The 24218-nt window shown below is 43.2% G+C and overlaps 1 protein-coding gene across 1 annotated transcript in view; it reads left to right on the forward strand.

The window, feature by feature from the left end:
• LOC138284406 (mucin-2-like) overlaps window positions 1-24218 on the forward strand; it is a 1072535-nt gene that overhangs the window by 103520 nt on the left and 944797 nt on the right. The window contains exon 5 of the mRNA XM_069223143.1: window positions 9971-10061. Coding sequence (XP_069079244.1) covers window positions 9971-10061 — 91 coding nt within the window. The remainder of the gene's footprint in view (window positions 1-9970; window positions 10062-24218) is intronic.

The following is a 24218-nucleotide window of genomic DNA, read 5'->3' on the forward strand; positions in this document are numbered from 1 at the left end:
GGCTCAGCCCATTGTGTCTGTTACAGACCAATATCCCTTTTAAATATTGATGTGAAACATATTACAAGTATTTTAATGCCTTATTTCAGGCAGCTCATCTCAGAAATGGTAGGAGCTGACCAATCAGGATTTATCCCTTGCCAACGATGTGGAGAAAACACTAGGAGCCTGATTATGAGTTTGACATTTTTTTCCGACCCGTGCTTAAGTTGTTTACGCACGGGCCAGAATTATGAGTTGAATGTTATTTAACAAATCCATTGATCATCTGATGTATTAAATACTTCAACCTTCACTAGATTTCGGCAAGACAAGAGTGACTCACCACTTTTAAATGCTTTTGACTTTTGACACTGGACCCCTGAAAATGCCATTAGGAAAAGAAAAGAAATTAGAGGAGTAGCAACATTGTCAGATATAGTCCAACTCACAATGTTTATTGGATGACATCTTAATACCTTGGAGAGCATGGTGTCATCTTTGTTGGATGAAATAGAAATAGCGATTTATAAATCTGTATCAAGCTTTAAACTTAATATCAGGAAATCTGGGGCTCTACTTATCAATCTGCTCCCTAATCAGATAGACACCCTCGGTAACCCTATACTCAGTCAGTGGAACTCCGGACAAATACATGCGTGGGAATTAAGTTAAGTCATACTAGCACACTCATACTAGTACAGTAGTGTCACTCAACCATTCTTGCAATATATATACAACCATTCATGAATTTCAAACATAAGAAATATATGAAATACTGTTCATGCTTGGCCTGAATTGCCATAATCAAGATGAGGGGTCTACTCAAAATTCTGTTACAAGTGATTCCCCTACTTATGCCAACCCCAGGTGTTATTCAACTCCTCTATCAGCCAGGGCAACTACAGTAATGTGTAGTATATTCAGCATACCCCCGTCAGTGGACAAATGGAATTCATTTTATTGTTCCTCCAATTATATTTTCAGGTCACACAACTTACATTTCTGGCAAAAGGGGGAAAACCAGAAACATCAAAACAATGTGGTTTCATAGATGATTGTTTAGCATGTTCAACCTTTGGCAGGTTCCCAGGATGCAACAATTGTAGAGAAATTGGGGAATCTATTCTTCATCTATTACCATGGTTACCATAGAGAAATGGGACAAGGTAGGACTTACTTTCCTTTCGTCTCCAATTATACCTATCTATTTTGCCCATATTTTTCCCCAGCAAACAATAAGAAGAAGTTTCAGGTGTGTCATGTAGGGTCATTGTTTATAAATTGACACATAAAAACTGTTTTAATAGCTCATGAGATAGTACAATCTCCCAGAAGCAACGAGATTGTCTTATGCAAAGGTCAGGCACTGGGTTCCATACCATAGGGTGAAAGAGAGAGCCTCATGGCTTCTGGCTAACTTTGAAAAATATCTCCAAGATTGGACACACTGTAAGAAATTAATCTCAGTTCTATGCTTGCACTTGACCAACCATACTTTAAAAGCTTATTCTGCAGGGCAGGAGCACTGGGAGAGTAAATAGGTGTAGTCATTACTCACAAGGAGTTAGAGAAGTTGTATGGCATGGTGCATATCTCTGCACAGTGTTCTCAAGATGAGAGACACTCAATATAAACATCTACACACTGCTAAAGGAACCCAGATAAAATAGTGAAGAGGCGTTAGATCTGGCATCCTCGAAGGGTTTTCAATCTATCTGATTGCCTTCAGACCTCTTGTTTTTGCTGACTTCTATTTTGCTGGCCTTAAGACTTTGCACACTTTACCACTACCAACCAGTGCCAAAGTACTTGTGCTCTCTCCTTAAAACATATTAGATTGGTGTATAACCAAATGACATATTAATTTACTTCCAAAACCTAAGTAAAGCGGCTCTAACTACGCGTAGGGCCTATAAACTAAATGCTACTATTGGGCCAGAAGTACTGGTGGTGGTGCCACATAATTAAGTAGTACATTAAATATGCCCCAGTCCTGCCATTGCAGAACCTGTATGTGCAGTTTTAAACTGCCATTTCAACCTGGTAAAAAAAAGCCCTTTGCCAGGTTCAAACCTTCCTTTTTAATATATATAAACTACCCCTAGTGTACACACTGGACAGCCCAGAGAGCAGGGCGCAATGTATTTAAAAAGTAGAACATGTACTTCAATTTTACATGTCTTGTTGTCCTGGTAGTGAAAATTCTGAAATGTGTTTTTCACTACTACAAGGCATAACTCTCCCAGAGAATAACATTGGAGTTTCCTTATTATTACATTTTATAGGTATAATTTCCAAATGGGAATAGGTACTCAGTCATGTTTGGTGTCTCTGGAATTGCAATGAAAAATCCTAATTTATGGTGAAGTCGGATTTTAAGATGCAATTTTGAAAATGCCACTTTTAGAAAGTTGACATGTACTTTCCTTAGCCATTTGGTCGCTGCAAACTGTCTCTAAGTCACATGACCAGGGGTAGTTGGCAGTTGGGCTTTTTGTATTCCTCCTAAGCAGCCACACACAATGGGGAGCTTAAGTTTGATGGGATGGGCCATCACTGGCAGGATGGGATGAGCTGGGCCCAGACCCACTGACACTTGAATAGTTTTTTTCTGTCTCCACACAAAGAGCTTCATACTCTATGTAGTTAGTCTGGAGCCAGGGCCAGAAAGGCAGGGCACCTGTACACTTCAAAAGCATGCCTCTAGAAGATTCACCCAACTTCAGAAGCTCAACTGTGTATAAATGCTGGACCTCACACACCAACTCTTCAGTACACTTCTGGACCTGTGAAAACTCTGCCTGGAAGAAGGATTGCTGCACTGAAGGTACTGTCACTCTGCTGGACTGCTACTCTGAAGTACCTGCTGCTTGTTGCCCTCTTACCTGAGGAGAGTAAATGGACCTGCAGCTTCCAGGGCTACCAGAGTGCCTCCAAGAGCTAGTCTCCTGGCCTCCTAATCTGAGCTTTCAGGACTTTCAAGGCTCCCCAGAATCCTGCCCAGACCCTGGACCCAGCTGCAGTGAGTTCCTGATCTCCAAGTGGTGCTGCTCGGGTCCTAGACCCTAAGTGTCACTCAGTAACCTGAAATAAAACGTTTGAGCTCTTTGCAACCACAAACTGGCCTTTTCCACCAAAATCTCATCCCTCGTTCCATAGTTTAGGGTGAAGCACGGGCAGCCCGACTCTTTGCACTACAGCATCAGCTTTTGCGGGGACTGGCAGTGCGTAGCCCCAGCAACGTCCAACCACAATGCCTGGCCTGCTGTTTTTGCTACATCAGCAGACAACCTCAATGCTCTCCCTACTCCTCACAGGCCACTGCAGCATGAACAGGACTCCTGGCACGGATTTTGAGAAGGTAAACTTCAGCTGGCCAAACCTGGTGATGGTAGAAAACCTGTGCACCATTTCGGCTGGCCTGAAAGTGTGGTTTTGACCCAGTCCACCATGAACAGATGGCCCGAGATGCCACTTTGTGCTTTGGTGCTATTTGTGCTAAAATCTTTAAACATATATACCTCTGGTTCCACTGATTGGATTTATGTTGTTTTGGTCTTGATTTGTTGATTAAAATCTGCTCTAATTTTCTAAGCTAAGCCTGACTGCTCTGGGCCATACTATCAGATGGTTGACACAGGTTGCTTTGGGGTTTGCATGTGCCTTACCCTGACAAGGATTGCGGTTGGTGCTTGAACAGGGCTCACACCTCAGTTATCCAACAACTCAGTTTCTTACAAGAAGGACAAATCCATAAGTAATCTCTGTTGGTCAGGGCGCTGTGCACTTCCCAAAACTGGCCCAGCACTCTGAAGAGGTAATCAAAGAGACAGAAAGAGGCACAAATACCAAAAGGCCAAGGGAGTCATTCTTCCACGTTTAGCTTTCCGAAAAGGAATGTCTCATTAATCAATGAGTTAAATGACCAGAAGTTACCTTGATGAGGCCTATACAGATGATAGTAGCAGACTCGAGGTAAAAAATCTGTGCCATCAATACAAGCATGACTAGCCAGACTCTGGGACACCCTAACAATCACACTATCAGTGGAACACAGATTAAAATAAAGCCACAAGCCATTGCATTTTACCCTATAAGTGCAGAGAATTGAACTGCCCATGATCTCTTAAAACAATGTACCTCATACCAGGAGAAGTATCACAAACTATACCCAAAACTAGATCCTACAACACTTTTGTTGGCACTCCTGACCCTTATTTGCTTGTATGCTAGATGCTGCAAATTAAAGTCCATGGGTGCTCTAAAGCAATCTCATCCAGTAGAATGGGGTGAGGGTGAAACAGAGTTAGGGAGTCATACAGGTCATTCATGTTATTCCACAAGCTTGGTCCTCACAAGCAACACATTTGTAGTTAACACAAAGTGTATTTGAAATTAAAATAAAAAATAGTTAAACCTAAAGATAGTTTTAGTGAGCAACCTGTGATGTCACTTTGTGTAGAAATGGATGCTGGGAACTGTATTGGCATCCCTTACTGCCCTTATTGTGGGGATGGATAGTGGGCAATGAAGTCTGCTTGTCTGGATCCCTTGTTTTAAGATGGTTTTGGTGGAAAACCACTGTTATCACTTCCTGTGGCAAAGGACACCAAGGATAAAAGTTTGATTGTCTGAACTAGGGATTTCACTTCCATGGGATAGATACTGAAGAATGATAGTTGCCAGGCAAAGGCCAGAGTGGTTTATCTTGTATTGTGCAAATCCATCAAGGGATTGACAAGGTTAAGGGCAGAGGGGCACAGAATAACTTTAATATTTTCTTGTATGTCAAGTTTCATGCAGATCCATTAAAAGGGGTCTAAAGTTAAATTTGCAGGAAAATTGTCAGATATTCATCAGTGGGGGAAATGTAAAATTTGGGGGTTGAAACATTTTCCAATAACCTTGGGGCACCTGGTAGACCTGCATGTAACATGCGATAGCATATTTGGTGTCAACTTGTTGTTTGCTATTTCATATCCAATTTTTAAAAAAATGCTGCTTAAGTTGAAAATATTTTTTTTTCTGTGTCTCTCTTTTTAACTTTGTGTAGGTCAGGTTCTGCACACAGATCCTGCTTCATAGGGCCAAGTTGCTATAAGTAGCTGGTGTGCTTGAAACTGTTCAGGATGCAGTATGTCATAAACCATAAAAATTAATTGAAAACAACTTTTCAAAAGGAGAGCCTTATTAAGTACTCAGAAGGCTAAAAGCCAATTGTTAGGAAAACATATCATCTCCCTTAAAGTTAACTTCAATTTAATAGACCGAAGGAAATTGGGATATTAGTTGCAAAGAATGTGAGTCCTTCACAAGTAATAAATGTGCAATTGTGTTTTTACTGGTAGCCAAGTAAGTATTATAACACTTGACTCACTCAGAGTAGCAAAGCAGAGCAGTCCAAGACCTACTCATGGGAAGTAGAGTGGGCTAGTAACCCCATCTCACTAGTAAGCAACAACACCATTTGTTAGAAATGGCCTTTCTGCAGGGGTCACACCCAAACATTTTCCCTTCCTTCTCTTTTTATGAACTCATTTTTGCTGGCTTTAGGGCTCTGGGCACTTTACCACAGCTAACCAGTGCTAAAATGCATGTGCTTTCTCCCTAAAACATGGTAATATTGGATCATACCCAATTGGCATATGTAATTTATTTTAAGTCCCTAGTAAAGTGTTCTACATGTACCCAGAGCCTGTAAATTGAATGCTACTAGTGGGCTGCAGCACTGGTTGTGCCACTCACATAAGTAGCCCCTTAGCCATGTCTCAGACGTGCCATTGCAAGGCCTGTGTGTGCAGCTTCACTGCCACTTCCCCTTGGCATTTAAAAGTACTTGCCAAGCCTTAAACCCCCCTTTTTTTTACATAGAAGTCATCCCTAACATAGGCCCTAGGTAACTCATAGGGCATGGTGCTATGTAGGTGAAAGGCAGGACATGTACATGTGTGTTTTATATGTCCAGGTAGTGGAAAACTCCTAAATTCATTCTCCACTAATGTGAGGCCTGCTCATTGCATAGGATAGCGTTTGGGCTACCCTCATATACTGATTGAGTGGTAGATTCTGATCAGAAAGGGGTAGCCAGGTCATATTTAGTATGGCCAGAATGGTAATAGAAAATCCTGCTTATTGGTGAAATTAGATTTTATATTACTATTTTATGAATGCCACTTTTAGAAAGTGAGCATTTCCCTGCACCTAAAATCCATCTGTGCCTTACAGCCTGTCTCCAATCTCCATCTGGGTTGGGCTGGTTGACAGCTCAGTTGTGCATTTGACCCAAAGAAACACAGGATAATCAGTCACACCTGCACTCATCTGCATATTGAATGAGTCTTCCAGGGGCTGGAAGGGTGGAGGGGCCTGACATTTACATTTCAAAGGCTAGTGACCTGCCCTCACACAATGGACTGCCAAACCCTTGTTGGGACCTTGGCAGACAGACCTGTACTGAAAGGGGACCTTGTGCACTTCAAAACCACTCGTTGAAGTCCCCCCCACTTCAAAGGCATTTTTAGGGTATGTAAAATTAGTCCCTTACCCCACCAAATCAGACCCTCTGGACCAGATCTTACAACCTGTCAAGAGGAGCTTCCTGGATGCCCAAAGGACTCACTTGGACTGCTTTGCATTAAAGGAATGATGCCTCGCTGTTGCCCTGCTGCCTTGCTGGCCTCTGACTTTGCTGAGAAGTGCTCTCCAAGGGCTAGGATTGAGCTTGCCTCCTGTTCCTGAAGTCTTAGGGCCAAAAAGACGTCTTCTCTTTAAGGAAACTCCTTGTGCGGTGGAAATTGATGCACAGCCTGCTGGAAAAGATGCAAAGCCTGCCCAACGGGGAGAAAATCGCTGCATTGCCGAACCGGAATGATGCAGCCTGGCTCCCCAAGTGAGATCGACGCAGTGCTTGCGTTGTGACCAAATCTTCAACACACAGCCATAGCGGAACAATGCAGCCTGACTTCCTGGATAAACAATTGATGCAGCACCTGCCGTGTGACAGAAACTCCGACGCATCGTCATACTGGATCAACGCAGCACCTCTGACATCATCCCGCACGCCCAGGATTTCCACACATCGCTCCTGGGCATCAAAAGACCTCAGATTGCAGTGAGGATCCAAGACTGCACGCTGGAAATCGATGCAAAACCCATGCAGCGTGGGAAGAAATGACGCATCGTCTGTGCCACGTCAGATTTCCTTCCTTTTTACAAGCATCTCCTCAGTGGTCTTCGTGCGTATAATTTTGATGATAACCAGGCACATTGTGCACACAAAAGACTATTGTTGATTCTTAAAGACTTAAGACTCTTCTTCATTGCAAAAGTGATATTTCAACTTATGCTTGTCAAATATTGATCATTGTGAACTTAATTTAATCAGATAAATATCATATATTTTTCTAAACATGTGTAGTATATTTTTGTGGTGTTTTTACTGTGTTGTATGCATGATTTATTGCACAAATACTTTGCACATTGCCTTTTAAGTTAAGCCTGACTGCTCAGTGCCAAGCTACCAGGGAGTGGGCACAGGATAATTTGAATTGTGTGTGACTTACCCTGACTAGGATTGTGGTTCCTACTTGGACAATGGTGTATACCTCTGCCAACTAGAGACCCCATTTCTAATACATTATTGTGCCACCAATGCTTTTTCTTTGGAAAAGGGAGAATATCATTATTACACATACACTACTAAATATTATGTTTTAAATTATAAATATGTACATTAGGTAGATGAAAATACCTTTGGTGATACCCTCTTCTCACATTACACACCTAGTGGTTGTCATTGTCATTGCTTCTAGTTCTAATGTCTTCTCAACTCTCTCTCCCTTATGCAGGGGCTATTAAGTGGGGGTAGAAAGACCCAAAAGCCAGGCCCCACATCATCCCTCCAACCCTGTCCCAACCCTTCTGCACAACATTCTGTTACAATCCAAGAAGGCAACTGAACTTGTCTAAGGACAAATCTCCATTGAGAGCATCAGCTCTACCTGGAGCTGATACAGTTGCCTGATGCCTTCTCCCCAGCCCCTCCTATTTTGGCTTCTGAGGTCTGGCATTCCTTCATCGTTCCAGGGGGCCTTGGTTGTCCCAGCCCAGGTGCAGTTTGGTGAGCTAATTAAACAATGCAGAGTGTCCCCACCCTTCCTTTACTAGGAACTGAATCAAGCACTGCTAATTGGGCCTTTTCTTGCAGGCTTTGATCCATCTGCTGGGAAATGAAGTAATTACCTTGGCCCAATAGGTGGTGACAAAGGCCTGAGATCTGATTCTGAGCAGAGACACAGATATAGCATAAATCTTCAATTGTCATAAGACACTGTGCCAGGTATAATATATGCAAGGTAGATGTTCCCATTTCACTGCCTCATTCTGCGACTTCACTTTGTGAAAATGTTAATGCCTGCCCAGACCAGGTGATAAACTGATGCTGGGCTTTTGTCTATGGGACCCTTCCTCACATTGATGGATTAGCAATTTTTTTTTTACGCTAGTCCAGCAATATGTCAGTTTAGTGCCGCAGATGGTTCAGAATTTCCCACTCATCTGTTAAAACGTGTGCCATGGAGCACTGTACAGTAAATACAGCACATCCATGGTGTCCATGGTGTTGTTAGGGAATCATTGGGCAGTGCAAGAAATCTGACTCATTTGGCCAATGCATCAATTTCTTGTAAATGAGGCCATTAGTACAATTACTGTGAATTTTCTGTGGGTGAGACTCAGGTAGTAAAACTTGCTCAGAGTAAAAGTAAAAAAAAAATTGGAAGTCAAATGCGAGAAATCCTAGGGGACTAAATAGGTAGAAACAAATTTTCTGCAGGGACTCAGTGGTATTGCTTTTCATTCTAAAAACCTTTGAGATTAGCAGTTATGGTTAGAAAAACAATCATAATTCACCCACCAAGTGAATGCTGTGGAACTCATAAATGGTGTAGAAGTCACAATTGGAATGATATTATGTATTGTATGAGCTGCAATGGATGCTGTGATGAAAGTTTACCACTGGCAGTGCAGGACAGTTCAGTATATGAAGGTGGACTAATAGAGACCAGCAATGTGTTCCTAAAGCCATAAAATGCCACTGGTGAACTATATCATAAATCGTGCTTACCCTCATGTGGGTGTCATTATGTTTCAAACAAATAACTGTCACCTCTCATACTGCCCTGGTTGCAAACACTCACAGCATTCCAGAGTCAACAGAGCACATTCAAGGATTACACCAAACTATTGTTTACTTCATCACAAGCAGAATTGGGTAGAGGCATGCACAGGTCTCCAGATTTACCATACATGTCAACAGCCTTATAAGGCAGCGGTCTAATATGCAGCTCTAGCAGCATTAACCTGTAATGTAATGTAAAGTAAGGTGGATTTGTAGAGTGCTGCTTGTCACCAGTGAGGGTATCCAGTTGCTGAGTAGGTGAGTGTAGGCTTGTGGTGCGGTTGGACCTGAACACAGGCAGTCTCCATGGTCCAGCAAGATGACTAACTGAATTGCCAGGTCTTCAGCTTCTTGCAGAATTCAAGAAGTGAGGAGGAGGCGCTGATGTGTTTGGGGAGGTCGTTCCAGCATTTGGTAGCTCAGTAAGAGGATGATCAACCTCCCATTCTCCTTCTGTGGTTATGTGGCATGTGTGCGGGACTGAGATATGCTGAGCAAAGTTGTCTGGTTAACCTGATGATAGCTATCACTTGTGTTGATCAAGGTGATGACTTTTTAGATTTTAGCAGGGAGCATTTTCTTAGCTACTGTTAGGCTTCTTAAAGTAAAGAAAAAATGGACTGATGACAGACCCTTGTAAATGATATAATGATTTAGAAAGTGATCTCAGAGCTCACCTTTATGCTTTGCTATTTCTAGCTATAGAGACAGTTAAACTATTGCACAGATAAGAGATGCCCCTAACACTACTCTCTATTACATGCTGTGTACGGCAGGCTGTAACATTATTTTTCTTTTTTGTCGCTTTAGCTGGAGCTGGACAACAAATATGCCAATCAGACCTGTGGTCTTTGTGGGGACTTTAATGGCATTTCTACCTACACTGAATTTGTTTCCAATGGTAAGACTTTAATGGTTGATTTTCTGCAGTCAAATCAATTCTCAGTGGAAGCTTCTAAATATTTTGATGAGGGAGCTTAATATAGACAAACTCACAACACATGTGATTCTGGAAGTAGCATAGTAATGTATATTACAGTAAATAGCAATAAAACATGTGGCTGTGCCATTCAGTTTTTTATTTTGTTTTTACAGTGTGAAGGAAACAACATCCACATTAAGAAGGCACATGACCCATTTACATCACATTCAATATAATAAACATCATCTTCAGTGCGGTATTTCTGCGATGTAGGAGCCAAACCTCCATAATGACATCACTGAAGTAATATTTAAGGTGGTGCTTCTCACCTCTTCTGCCTTAGATTGTAATGCTCCCTCAATCAGCACCCTTAGGTTGAAATGGTAGTTTAAAACTGCACATACAGACTGAAATGGCAGGCCTTAAACATGATTTACAGAGCTAATTGAGTGGATGGCTTCATCAGTGGCAACTAGTAGCATTTAATTTACAGGGCCTGGATACAGGGGGTACCAATTTACTGGAGACTTGAAAGTAAATTAAATGTACCAATATGGTAGAAGCCAATTTAAGCCAATTCTCCCATGTTTTGGGGAGAGAACATAAGCACATTAGCACTGGTTCACAGTGGTAAAGTGCTAAAGTGCACACAGTCCTGAGGCCAACCAAAGTCGAGATCAGCAAAAATAGGAGGGTTGAAGACAAAAAGTTTGGGGGAAGACAACAATCAGCTTCTATTGTAGTGGATCCTATGTAAGATTTAAACTGTGTTAGTCTCAGTTTTGACTTAATGGGCGACTTGGATGCAATTGGATGCATTAGGGCCGCCTCCCAGTCCATATTCTCAGTGGGTCCTTTGTCTTGTTTCCAAGTCTCTTTGAGTTTTATGAATGTATGTTCACTGCTTGCAGAGCATGATGCGTAGGTCTTAGGTTATATCCTTGTTGTAGGGCTTTGAACAATTTCAGCCCACCCGCATCTATTACATCTCTTATTGTGGAAATGGCGAATTGGCGAAATCCAGCCAACTTCCCGACCTCTTTTAAACAGTCCCTAATCTACAGCAGTCTCTGCTTGGTCAACCAAGTGCCTAATAGCCTTGATCTCGACATCGAACTTTGCCTGGGTAGATTACAACAAAAGCCACCTCATCTCTTTTTACTACCTAAATAACAATAGTCGAAGTGGGCGGGATCGGAGGGGCACAACTTGCCCATACTTTTTAGGTTTATGAAAACCGTTACCCTACTTTTTATGAAAAGACATCCGTCCTGGGACGGTAAATTCCAGTAGTGAAAATCTTTAGCTGAAGTGTCATTCTGAGAGTCTCCTGTGCAGTAAAACTGAGTGAGTGGCAGACAGCTTAACAATAAACAGGCCTTCTTGCCAGGTGGCCTGCTTGCCTGAAAGAAATGCAAATTCATTCAACTGGTTAATCTGAAACTGTAAAGGGGGCTTAGAATGACATGAAGCTTTCTGATGACAAAGATTTTATTCTTCTCCAGTGGTAGTGTGGTAGTGCAACTTGAGCTACCAGCCGAGCTGTGAAGTGTGCGCTTTCCAAGACAGTTTTATATAAAAATAAATGATTACGTACAGCCTGGTTTTACTAAAATCTATATCTGGTAGCAGTATATCTTATACTGTGTGTAATGCAAGTTTAACATTATGACTTGTATGCTCCCAATGCTTTCTGGCCAAGGCTGAGCTTTTGAAGCACTAACAATACACAAGCCACTATTCTCCACTGGATCAATCCAAAATTTAATGTAATAATGTATATGCGCTCTTCCAATCCCAACAATCCCAAGTTTTATGGGTGGGTCAAGTCTCTGGACAAACCACTAGTCGCTAATATTCTGAACATGCATTGCCCACCAGTTCACGTACAACCTAACATCTGATGTCACAGTTATTGACTGATCGGTGCAAGGACTGGAGAGCTATCAGGGGTGTGCCCCAGTTCCAGAGGGAGGGTGCTTGTAATCTTATCTTTTCTATCAATGTGTGACTCAGGGATGGTAAGCAGTGTATTTTGTAGGATGTGTAGCGGCAAAGGAAGTGCTATCTTTTTAAAAATTGTAGCTCTCCCCATCGGAATCAGTGGCCGCAATCTCCAATGTTCTGCATCTGCTTGGTATTCCTATATGACAATATATAGGTTTCTGTCCAGGAACAATACATTGTTAGGAGTTATTTTGATCCAAAGGTATCAATACCCAAACTTCTCAACCCAGAGGGCGAAGTAGGAGTCGCCTAAATTACCCCACTTTCCTATGGTGCAAAGATTTGATTTTCCCCAGTTTATCCTATATTCTGAATATTTTTCGAAGAACATGAATATTGCTGACGGAATGGCAATCTCTTGGTAGGAAAGGTACAATAGGACATCTGCATTTAGCAAGATTTGTTCCTGTTGTCCCATTATGTCAGGAAATCCTGTGATATCCACTCTCAACTTCACCCAGCACATCAAATTTCAGTGCAGAAAAGAAAAAGGAGGGGCAACAGAGGGCACCCCGGCCTAGTGCCATATCCCAAGGTTAACAGGCCAGATATTATTCCATTAAGTTTAACCGTTTTGGTTTGTGCTTCATATAGAAGCACCACCCATCTGCAAAATTCGGGGGCAAACCCAAATGCAAGTAGAATCTGACGGAGACCTTTTTTCATGTTTACTGATAGTATGGCCAGCAGTTCCTGTGTGTGGCCCACTTCATCCTACCAGTTGTGCAATCTCCCTAGGTTTTGTTAAGTCACCCTCCTAGGAATGAAGCCTGTTTGGTCTGAGTGCACCAGTGTGGTATTTATTGTCACAGGGCAGTTATTCTAGTTTGCCTGGTATCACAATCATAGTTGCATTACAGATATCTGCTGGAATCTCCCTTTCTTTGTATTCCCCTTTGAGCGTATTAAGCAGATGCAGGCTAGTAACTGGGGAGAGTCGCTTGGATAGCTCAAGCGGAAAGCTTTTGGGTCCTGGCAGCTCCACTCATAACATGCCAGCAAGGGCTTCAGTAAGCTCCATAAGAAATAACTCTTTTCCTAAGGCCATTCTAACTTCACTAACAAATACTGACAGGTGTAACTCATTTAAAAAATCAGCCATAGCTATTGCATCATTGTCTGTCGCCTCATGTATCAAGCTTGGTAAAACCATGCAAACATTTGTGTTATACTGTGATGAGTACTGATCATATGCCTACCCTCTAGCTGGAGGTCTCCCACGTATCTCGAATCCTCCTTTATCCTGCCAGACATGCTTATAGGCAGCGTGGTTTATCCCCAATCTCATATAACCATTGCTCTTGTCCGATATATTGTAATATGGTGACCTGCCTAGTTATGGTCTTATAATCCATCCTCCGTGCCTCTAAAATAGATTGTCTACTCACCTGTGGTTAAATTGAGGGCTTACCTCCTTATGATCTCTTGTTCCAAGGCTTCTACTCGCTGAGCCCCATGTCTCCTACTCTGGGCCACTATGTTTTGTGCCCTGTCTCTGGGAATGGGTTTGTATGCTTTCCAGTGAGTAACTGGGAAGTCCACTGCACCTAAACTCTTGGCAAAGTAGAGTTCTGAAGGCAACCTCAGACCCTTTACCATTTTTCTTTTCTGTATTTCTTAGGCACTTAATCCCCAAGTGGAAGCATCCGACTTCCCAACTTCATCCCATCCTCAGACAATATTTAGGGGGAGGGTGATCTGAAATACCTTGGGCTAAATATTCCACCTCTTGTATAGTGGTGGCCTCATCAGTGGAATCATGAGAAGGCCTTATGGGCTCCAGAGAAGTAGAAGTATTGCCTATATATCAGATGTTTTCATCTCCAAAGATCTGTCACAGGCCCAGTGCATGTACAAATTGTGCTAGGCTTGTGATTGGGTGTGATGTTTCAGTTTGTGGCATGGATCTATCACTTCCATGTTCAAAACATCATTAAAATCAAGTCCTATGATATGTCTTGTGGGACCAGATTAAAAAAATATGGGGCCTATTGATTTGCGACCCATTGTTGAAGCATATACATTGAGGATCAAGATTGATTGTAAGCCCGACATGCCCTGACAAAGCAGCTAGCTGAATCTTTCCATTTTCTGGTTAGCTGAAATAAGGTATTCTTCCTCATTAGGATTGTTACTCCCCTTGAACCTCCATGAAATCCAGCATGGGCCAAGGACAAATAGGGGCCCCGTTTGAGACACTTACAGCGGGATCCCTGTAGGTGAGTTTTATGCAACAGGATCAGGTGGAGTGCCTGCCTGTGGATATATCGACAACTACCCCTCTCTCAATTCTATTTGCCAAGGCATTAACATTCCTAGAAAGGATTCTCAGGACAGTAGGTTCTACTTCTTCAATCGCTATCAGAGTGGGACTCTGTCTGGGAGTCTAGGGGATTGTCACCAGGCCCCTTCCTGGCATTGTGTGTAGGTGCACATACAGAAGTTATTTCAAGAATTACACACAAGGAAAGAGTCACGTGTGTTGCCGATTCGAATGCCACCATGAAACTGCCAAGGAAATGGTAGCGTACATTGAATATCAAGAATTACACACCAGGAAAGAATTGCGCGTGTTGCAGATTCGAACGCCACCATGAAACTGCCAAGAAAATGGTAGCGTACATTTAAATTCAAGAGTTAATCACAAGGAAAGAATTGCGCATCTTGTCGATTCGAATGGGAGAGTGCAAATGCCATGAAAAATCCAAAACGCACAATTACACGCGTAAGAGCAAATTGTTTTAACATGAAGAATTAGGCCCAAGAATTCAAGCGTCTTCGATTACGGGGTCGTTGGCCCAGCCTAACCTCCGTCTTACCGCCCTGACTAAGGATCACCACTGTGATATGAACCTCAGAGGCCTGGAAGGTCAAGGTAGGCCACCGGAACAGGAGCTCAGGAAGTTGCTGCTGCTCTGCACCGGGACCTCTGAATAGCGAGCACGTGGAGCTGGGCTGGCTCCCTTTTATAGAGTCTTGGCCCAGCCCACAACCACACCCAGGCATGCTGCAGGGAAAGCTTCTAGAAGGCCCTGGAAAGGGACCACACCCTGACTCACTCTGAAAGCCTGCAGCAATACATTTCAAATTAACAGTATTTATAAGCACCTTAAGAAATGAATCTTCTGGATTGAATTCTGCAATGCAAAAGGTTAAACAATAACATATCAATACAATGCATAAATTACATTATCTTGAGAGCGTTTGTTTTTTGCATTCTCGTCGCCCGTATAGCGCGCACTGTCCTGTTGTTGACAGTACTCCCCTCTCCCAGGCGCACTCTAGGGCCTGGTTTGTCTGGATTGAGACGATGAAGGCGTCTCATAAGTACTGGAGCATGAATATCAGATGCGGAAACTCATGAGTTACTTTCAGGACCATAACCTTTCCATGATATTAAGTACCATAGGTTATGCCCTCTCAATTTAGAATCCAACACTTTCTTGACTTCGTATTCTTCTTCCCCCTGTACTAGAACAGGAGCTGGATGAGGGCGGACCTTTTGGACTGCCTTTTTTAAGAGGGAAGTATGGAACACTGGATGAATCTGTAATGATCTGGGCAATTGCAGTCTATAGGTCACAGGATTGATTTGCTGAAGGACAGTGTAAGGACCTATAAATTTGGGCTTGAACATGTGCATCTTCTTGAAGTCTATGGGGGACATTCTAACCCTGGCAGTCGGCGACCGCCAGGGCTAAAATGACAGAAGCACCGCCAACAGGCTGGCGGTGCTTCCCTGCCCATTTCGACCGACCGGGTCCGGCGGTTTCCCGCCATATTAACCCCGGTTGGGCGAATCCTCCATGGCGGCGCTGGGATTCTGACCCCCTTCCCGCCAGCCTGTTTCTGGCGTTTTTTACCGCCAGAAACAGGATGGCGGGAACGGGTGTCGTGGGGCCCCTGGGGGCCCCTGCACTGCCCATGCCACTGGCATGGGCAGTGCAGGGGCCCCCTAACAGGGCCCCTAGCAGGATTTTCACTGTCTGCATTGCAGACAGTGACAATCGCGACGGGTGCAACTGCACCCATCGCACCCCTGCAACACCGCCAGCTCCATTCGGAGCTGGCTTCAATGTTGCAGGGCCTTTCCTGCTGGGCCGGCGGGCGCTCCCTTGGTGGGCGCCCGCCGGCCCAGCGAGAAAGTCTGAATGGCCTCCGCTGTCTTCTGACCGCGGAGCGGCCATTTGGCGGTTTCCGCTTGGCACGCCAATATTGGAATGACCCCCTATATGTTTTGTGGAAAGCCACACTTTGTCACCTGGTTGATACTGCGGTCCCTCACAATGTTTCTTGTCATAATGCTTTTTGTATTTTTGTTTGGCTTTTTCTAAATTCTGTTGAATCAATTTCTGAGTTTGATGCAAATGTTGAATTGTTTCTGACACAGCTGGAGTGAGAGAACTTTCTTGAGGAATTGTAATGGGCAAGGTGTCAGGATGATAGCCAAACAAACCAAAGAAGGGTGTAACGCCAGTAGAAGTGTGGAAGGAGTTGTTGTAGGCTAACTCGGCTAACCAGGGCATTGATGTCCAAGAATTAAGTGCTTTTTCAGCGTAAGCGCGTAGGTATTGCTTCAAAGTCTGATTTAGTCTCTCCGTTTGACCATCTGTTTGAGGATGGTGGCTAGTAGATAGTGTAGATGTCACTTGGAGTGTTTTACACCATGTCTTCCAGAAGTTGGAGGCAAATTGCGACCCCCGATCAGAGAGGATCACTTTTGGCAGTCCATGATAATGAACCACTCTTTTCAGTAAGATAGTTGCCAGTTCACTTGAGGTGGGCAATTTCTTACAGGCAATGAAATGTCCATATTTCGTGAGACTATCTACTACCACCAGAATTACTGTATGCTGTTGAACCACTGGCAGACCAGTAATAAAGTCTAGAGAAATGTGCTCCCACGGACAACTTGGGGTTGGGAGTGGGTGTAACAACCCTTTCGGTTTCGAATGGTTGGTTTTAGTGCGAGCACAGTCTTCGCAGTTGTTTACCATTGTTTTTACATCCTTTGTTAAGGTAGGCCACCAAAAATAATGTTGGATTAATTCAGGAGTTTTAGGAGTATCTGGGTGACCTGCCGTAGGTATTACATGCAACCAATGAAACACTATCTTGCGAAGTTTGGTAGTGGGCACGAACAAACGAGCGCCATGAAAGGGTAATCTTTGCTTGATTGACCTTTTGGGATCTGCTTGGGCCCACGTCTGCCATTTTTCAACAGCGAATAAATTGCGGATGTCCTCAAAGAAATCTTCTGTTTTTATGATACATAGGACCTTGTCAGGAGCAATGATATCTCTGGAGGTTTGAACTGCAGGTATCGTGGTAGACTCTTGGTGGGACAAGGCGTCAGCTTTGCGATTATCTTTACCAGGCCGAAAGGTTACCACAAAATCAAACTCTGCAAAAAACAGCATCCAGCGTAATTGCCGAGGAGTCAAAAGTCGGGCGGAACTCATGAATTGAAGATTGCAATGATCAGTATATACTGTGACAGTATATTTGGCTCCCAACAAATGATGTCTCCATTCTTTAAAGGTGTCATGAATCGCCACAAGCTCTTTTTCAGCAATGACATAGTTCTGTTCGGCTTTGTTCAACTTCCGAGACATGTATCTACAGGATGAAGCTGACCAGTGTCTTTGTTTCGTTTCTGACAAGACTGCTCCTATCGCCATATCTGAAGCATCAGCTTCCACTATGAAAGGTCGATCCGCATCTGGATGAGTCAAGACTGGGGCAGTGGAAAAAGCTTCTTTCAAAGTTGAAAAGGCTTGATCGGCTTCTGGGGACCATACAAATTTTTCTTTCTTTCTTAATAGCTTAGTAATTGGAGCCACTGTCTGGGAGAAATGATTTATGAACCTCCGGTAAAAATTTGCAAACCCCAAGAAACATTGTACATCACAAACAGTCTTTGGGGTGAGCCAATCAGATACGGCTTTTACTTTCTTTTCTGCCATAACCATACCATGAGGGGTAAGGATAACCCCTAAAAACTCAACTGTGGTAACATGAAACTCACACTTAGTTTGCAATATAAATGGTATTTGCGAAGGGCTGCCAGAATATTCTTGACATGTTGAACGTGTTCATTTTCATTGTCTGAGTAGATCAAAATGTCATCAATGTAGACTATGGCAAAGATATTGAGGTACTCTCTAAGAACGTCATTTAAGTAAAATTGAAATGCTGCTGGAGCATTGCACAGACCAAAAGGCATGACGGTATATTCAAAAAGGCCACATCTTGTTTTGAATGCTGTTTTCCATTCGTCACCCTCTCTCGTTCTGACCAAATGATAAGCACCTCGAAGGTCAAGCTTCGTGTAGATTTTTGCTTTCTTTACTTGTTCCAGTAAAACCAGAATTAGAGGCAAAGGATATTTGTTCTTGATGGTGATTTTGTTCAAACCCATATAGTCGATACAAGTTCGAAGCTCTCCATTTGCCTTTGCAACAAAAAACAAAGGAGAAGATACAGGAGACTTAGAGGGGCGGATGAAACCATTCTCTAAGAATTGATCCAAGCATTTTCGTAAATGTTGATTTTGATGTTCTGACAGGGCATACACACAACAGTTGGGAAGTATCGCACCTGGGACTAGATCAATTTGACAGTCATAAGATCTATGAGGAGATAAGCTCTCTGCTTCTTTCTCATCAAATCCATCTTCAGAAGATGAATACTGTTTGGGCAACTGAACTTCTTTCTCTGCGGCGGTAGCTATGCAAGAGTTGAGAACTTTTGATTCTTGAGTCGTTTGGAGACATCGTTCTTTACATAGCACAGATGAGAACACAACCTTTTCTTCTGCCCAATTAATCTCTGGATTGTGATGAGTTAACGATGGCAAGCCAAGGAAGATCCCATACTGGGGAGCATGGATCACATCAAGGATAAGTTTCTCTTTATATTTCTTTCTTTGATTTTTATCTTCACGAACCACCGACTAGGGGACAGTTTAAAGAGTTACCGGACCTCCAGTCAAGAGTTTTCCATTGACTGCCTGGATGATTTCTGGGGTCTTCTTTTCAATACATGGGATCCCCCATGCACGGACCTATTGGGCGTCAACAAAGTTCCCGGTAGCTCCAGAATCGACTAGAGCCTTCTTGAAATAGGTATTTTTCGTAACCTGAACTCTTATTCCCAGTTTGAGATGTCTAGATTGTGAAGGGTCCACGATGACACTCAAGAGCAACCTTTCTCTGCATCTCCGGTGTTTTAATTTTCCGACTCGACTAATGCATTGGCTGCGACCTTCTGAACTGGACCTCACTTGTTCTTTGGTTTGATTGAACAGTCTTTGACAAAATGACCTTTCCTCCCACAATAGAGACATTGTCCATTTTTTCTGCGTAGGTCCTTTTCGTCTTTGGTCAAAGGTCTCCTCATGGTTCCAATTTCCATCGGTTCAGGCGTTCTTTAATTCGGATTTCTTGAGTCTCTGTTATCGTGAACACGCCAGGAATATTTTTCTGTCTTTTTTACGCGTTCCTCTTCGTTCAGTTAAACGATGATCAAGCCTCAAGACAAGGTTTATTAATTCTTGACAGTCTGTAGGTTGCGGGTCGATTTGAGCCAAGATATCTTTTAACTCCTCTCTGAATCCCTTGTAAAACAAGGCCACTTGTTTTTCTTCTGGCCAGGATGTCTCAGCGACTAGCCAATTAAAGTTGGCTAAATATGACACCAAATCCTGATTCCCCTGGCGTAAGTCTAATAGTTCTCGATCTGCTGACAGTGTTACAGTTCTACGATCAAAAAGTCGCTCAAACTCATGAACCAAATTTCTCCAGTTGTAAACACAAGAGGAATAGCCCAGGTAGCTGCATCTCCAGGCAGATATGACAACAAGAAAGCCACCTTGGACTGGGCATCGGGAAAAGTATGTGGTCTGCAGGTGAAGTGTAGTTCCACTTGAACCAGGGAAGATTGCGCTTTCAAGGGGTCACCTGAGAAACGTTCTGGGGGATCTAAAGGAATGGCTGAAGGAACATTGAGGGAAATGTTTTTCAGATTTCCTCCAGAAGTCTGAGAAGAAGTACCTGGCCAAGACACACCTGTGGGACTTTGTTCTTTCTTCTCAACCTTATCCTATAACTGACTCACTCTCTCAGCTAGGCTATTTGTAAAATCTTTTTATGATACCACTTCTGACTGGAGCTGGGTGATAGCCTTGACTAGCTAGTTTAGTGTGGCCATGCTGAGAACATACACAAACCAGGAGGATAATAATTTGTGTGCTCACTATTCTGTCAGAGTCAGCAGATCCTCTGGGTCTGTGCACGCTCCCAACACTTCCACCACAAGACAGCTCCAATACTCTGATTAGATTTGTCACAGAGTCTAAGAGAGTCCAAGTGGGGAAAAGGGGATTAGGAAGGGAACAGCTGGGAAGGAGACCTGTAGGAAGGAAAAGGTTAAAACACACAACAACAAAATTACATTTCATGAAATCAGTACTATGCTATAACTCTAAGCATCATCATTCTGAAAACAGGAACAACCTTAGTATAGTCTTAAAATGACTAGGCTTTTAGATGACTGAATACCTGTAGGGGAAACCAAAGAAGTTGGATAAAACTTTCAGATTCAAGTACTTTCTTTAGCATGAGAATCAGGAAACAATTTGAGTAATTTCTGAACCATCATATGAATCTTAATTTTAAGAATACATATCAGGAACACACAGCAGTACATCTAGAACTCTGGTCTTTTGTGTTCTCTCAAAACATTGGAAAGTGAATTGCGCACAATGCAGGTTTTTTTATATAAGTATTAAACACCATAGAAGGATTGTGCACCATGAAATAACACAATATAGGTTCAAGGAATAAATCGCGAGACTTGTCAAGTCGAATACTTTCAAGGAAATGCCTTAGAATGGTAGCGCACAGTAAATAACAGTATTTAAAACACGAGGAAAGAATCGTGTGACTTGCCGATTCAAATGCCACCATGTAACTATCACGGAATGGTAACGCACAATGAAAGTCAAAAGGTTAAGTCACTAGGAAGCGAATCGTGCATCTTGCCGATTCGAACGCCACCATGAAACTGCAAAGAAATGATAGCGTACAATGAATGTCATGAATTAGCCACAAGGAAAGAATTGCACGTGTTGCCGATTCGAATGCCACCATGAAACTGCCAAGGAAATGGTAGCGTACATTGAATATCAAGAATTACACTCAGGGAAATAATCGCGCATGTTGCCAATTTGAATGCCACCATGAAACTGCCAAGGAAATGGTAGCGTACATTGAATTTCAAGAATTACACACAAGGAAAGAATCACACGTGTTGCTGATTCAAATGCCACCATGAAACTGCCAAGGAAATTGTACCGTACATTGAATATCAAGAATTACACAGAAGGAAAGAATTGCGCATGTTGTCGATTCGAATGCCACCATGAAACTGCCAAGGAAATGGTAGCGTACATTGAAAATCAAGAGTTAATCACAAGGAAAGAATCGCGCGTCTTGCCGATTCGAATGCGAGCGTGCAAAAGACATGAAAAATCCAAAACGCACAATTACACGCGCAAGAGCAAATTGTTTTAACACAAAGAATTAGGCCCAAGAATTCAAGCGTCTTTGATTACAGGGTCGGAGGCCCAGCCCAACCTCCGTCTTACCACCCTGACTAAGGATCACCACTGTGATATGAAGCTCAGAGGCCTGGAAGGTCAAGGTAGGCCACCGGAACAGGAGCTCAGGAAGTTGCTGCTGCTCTGCACCGGGACCTCTGAATAGTGAGCAGGTGGAGCTGGGCTGGCTCCATTTTATAGAGTCTTGGCCCAGCCCACAACCACACCCAGGCATGCTGCAGGGAAAGCTTCTAGAAGGCCCTGGAAAGGGACCACACCCTGACTCACTCTGAAAGCCTGCAGCAATACATTGCAAATGAACAGTATTTATAAGCACCTTAAGAAATGAATCTTCTGGACTGAATTCTGCGATGCAAAAGGTTAAACAATAACATATCAATACAATGCATAAATTACATTATCTTGAGAGTGTTGGGTTTTTGCATTCTTGTCGCCCGTAGAGCGCACACTGTCCTGTTGTTGACAGCTGTGTTGTTTCTGGTGAGAGTTGTCCATTCGATCCAGTGACCATCTTGGTTGGTGGTGGGTACTTTAGCAATATGTTCTCTGGGGTTAGGTTGGATTGCAAAGCTGTTGCAGATGTTTGCAATTTTGCTGTGAGGGAAGTTGGATAGGTTGTCACAGAGTTGTTGGGAGGCAAATTTATTGTTGACAGTGGTCTGAGGTGAAATCCTTGACATTCGAGAAGATCTCCTTACAGCTGTTGGACCTTTCTTCAATGCGGTCCACGGCTTTTTTCTTGGTGTGCCACCTGTGATAGCATCTGAGTGCAGCCTTGTAGGTAGTTCTGGCGGTGGTGTCATGGCTGGCTGTCCATTTCCTCTCCAGCTGTATGCATGGCAGTTTGGAGTTTGGGAAGTATTCTGTGTAACAGCCGTGGAAGTTGTTTTTGTAAAAACTGTAAAGAACTTCCCCAACTGCTTGCCCCTCCCCACAGTTCCTATTTGCAGGCTCAAAACTATCTACTTCTCAAACTTTAGAAAGGTGTGTTGCCCCCCCATTCCTCACCACTACTACCTTAAGCTAAGCTCACAACTTCTACAGTATCTTTTTAGAAACTCCTAATAGGGATACTCAAATAACATACGGGAGAGTAGCTCCCAAAGATTCCCCAATATCAAGATATTGGATGCAATATGAAATACTCATCATCCCGGTGCCAGTCATGTCCACAGGATGGAGGCACACTTCCTCCCTGCCGCAAAAACAGGCCTAAGTACTTATCTAGTCCATCTTCAGTCTTTGAGGAGTTTCATTGTCTCAGCCTCACAGGGGTCTCATTACCTCAGGTTTGTGAGGCTGCTCACCCACCTAGCTACCTTGTTCTGAGACAGTTCTGAGCCTGCCAGACCAGAGTCTTCCATTCATGGAATGGATATTTTGATCATTCCAAAAACATTACAGCTGGGGTTCATAGCATTTCATAGCATTTCAGCCCCCTGTTTTCAGCTGCCTATTCTAACACCACCTCTGGGGTGTCAAAAAAGAAGGACTTGTACCTGTGATTAATCCTAAGTCTGGCAGGGAAGAGGAGCATGTAGGAAAGGTTCATACTTCAAATATGTACCTCCTAAAATGATTTCCGCTGGTTCTGATCTTGCTTGGTGTCATCTGGGAAAATCATTATGCAAGAAGATTGATAGAGCAGCTCCCCCTTCTTATGTTTCTCTCACAATATCATATGTCTGTCACAAGAATTACATATACAGTCAATCATGGTCAGATGGGTGCACCGGGGCGAGGGTGCCCAAAGTGCTTTCTCTATCCCAGACCAAAGTGACCGTACTAGGTAGGTATCCAGGACACAGTCAGTCTTCTAGGAGTTTGTCAGGGAAAGTGGATCCCATGGCCTCTGGGAAACAAACAAATCTCAAATTATTGTACTTGAATATATTCTTGGCATCCTTCACCCTCATTTCTAAGGTTTTAGTAATGGCAAATAGTTTAGAAACATCAATTCTAATAGTAGTCATTTCAACCTCTAGTGCTGAGACCTCCACCTCCTAGACCCTCTCGTCTAATTTATAGAGGTTTTGGCATAGGAGTGACAATTCTGTCCCTACATTTCCAGTATTTGTCTCCATGGCTACTTGGGAGGTCTGGATCCCGTGCAAGGTCATAGCCATATCGATAGTGTCTGATAAGAGCACCATCGAGGCCCCCAATTGGTGGCCCCATCTGGCGTGTCATGTATTGGTCTCCCTTCATCTGTGATGGTGGGCAAGATCCCTTATTTTTACACAGTTGTGCAATTTGGTCACAAGAGCATAGTTAGGGCAATCTACCCCCACCCCGATGGACTAATGGGCCTGTGGAGGTGAGTGTCAGTTCCAGGATCAGGACATGTGTCAGACCCTGCAGTCCATTGTTTTACAGGAGGTGAATGTTCCACTACTCTTCAACTCAGGGTGAAGGCAGTGCAGCAGAAAATAGTCAGCCACTGGTTATTTAAATCATCTTGATGGGAGGTCCACCCCAAGTGGACACCCAGTCCTCTTGCACCATCT

This window comes from Pleurodeles waltl, chromosome 3_1 (genome assembly GCF_031143425.1).
Source record: "Pleurodeles waltl isolate 20211129_DDA chromosome 3_1, aPleWal1.hap1.20221129, whole genome shotgun sequence".
In the NCBI taxonomy this organism is placed as follows: domain Eukaryota; kingdom Metazoa; phylum Chordata; class Amphibia; order Caudata; family Salamandridae; genus Pleurodeles; species Pleurodeles waltl.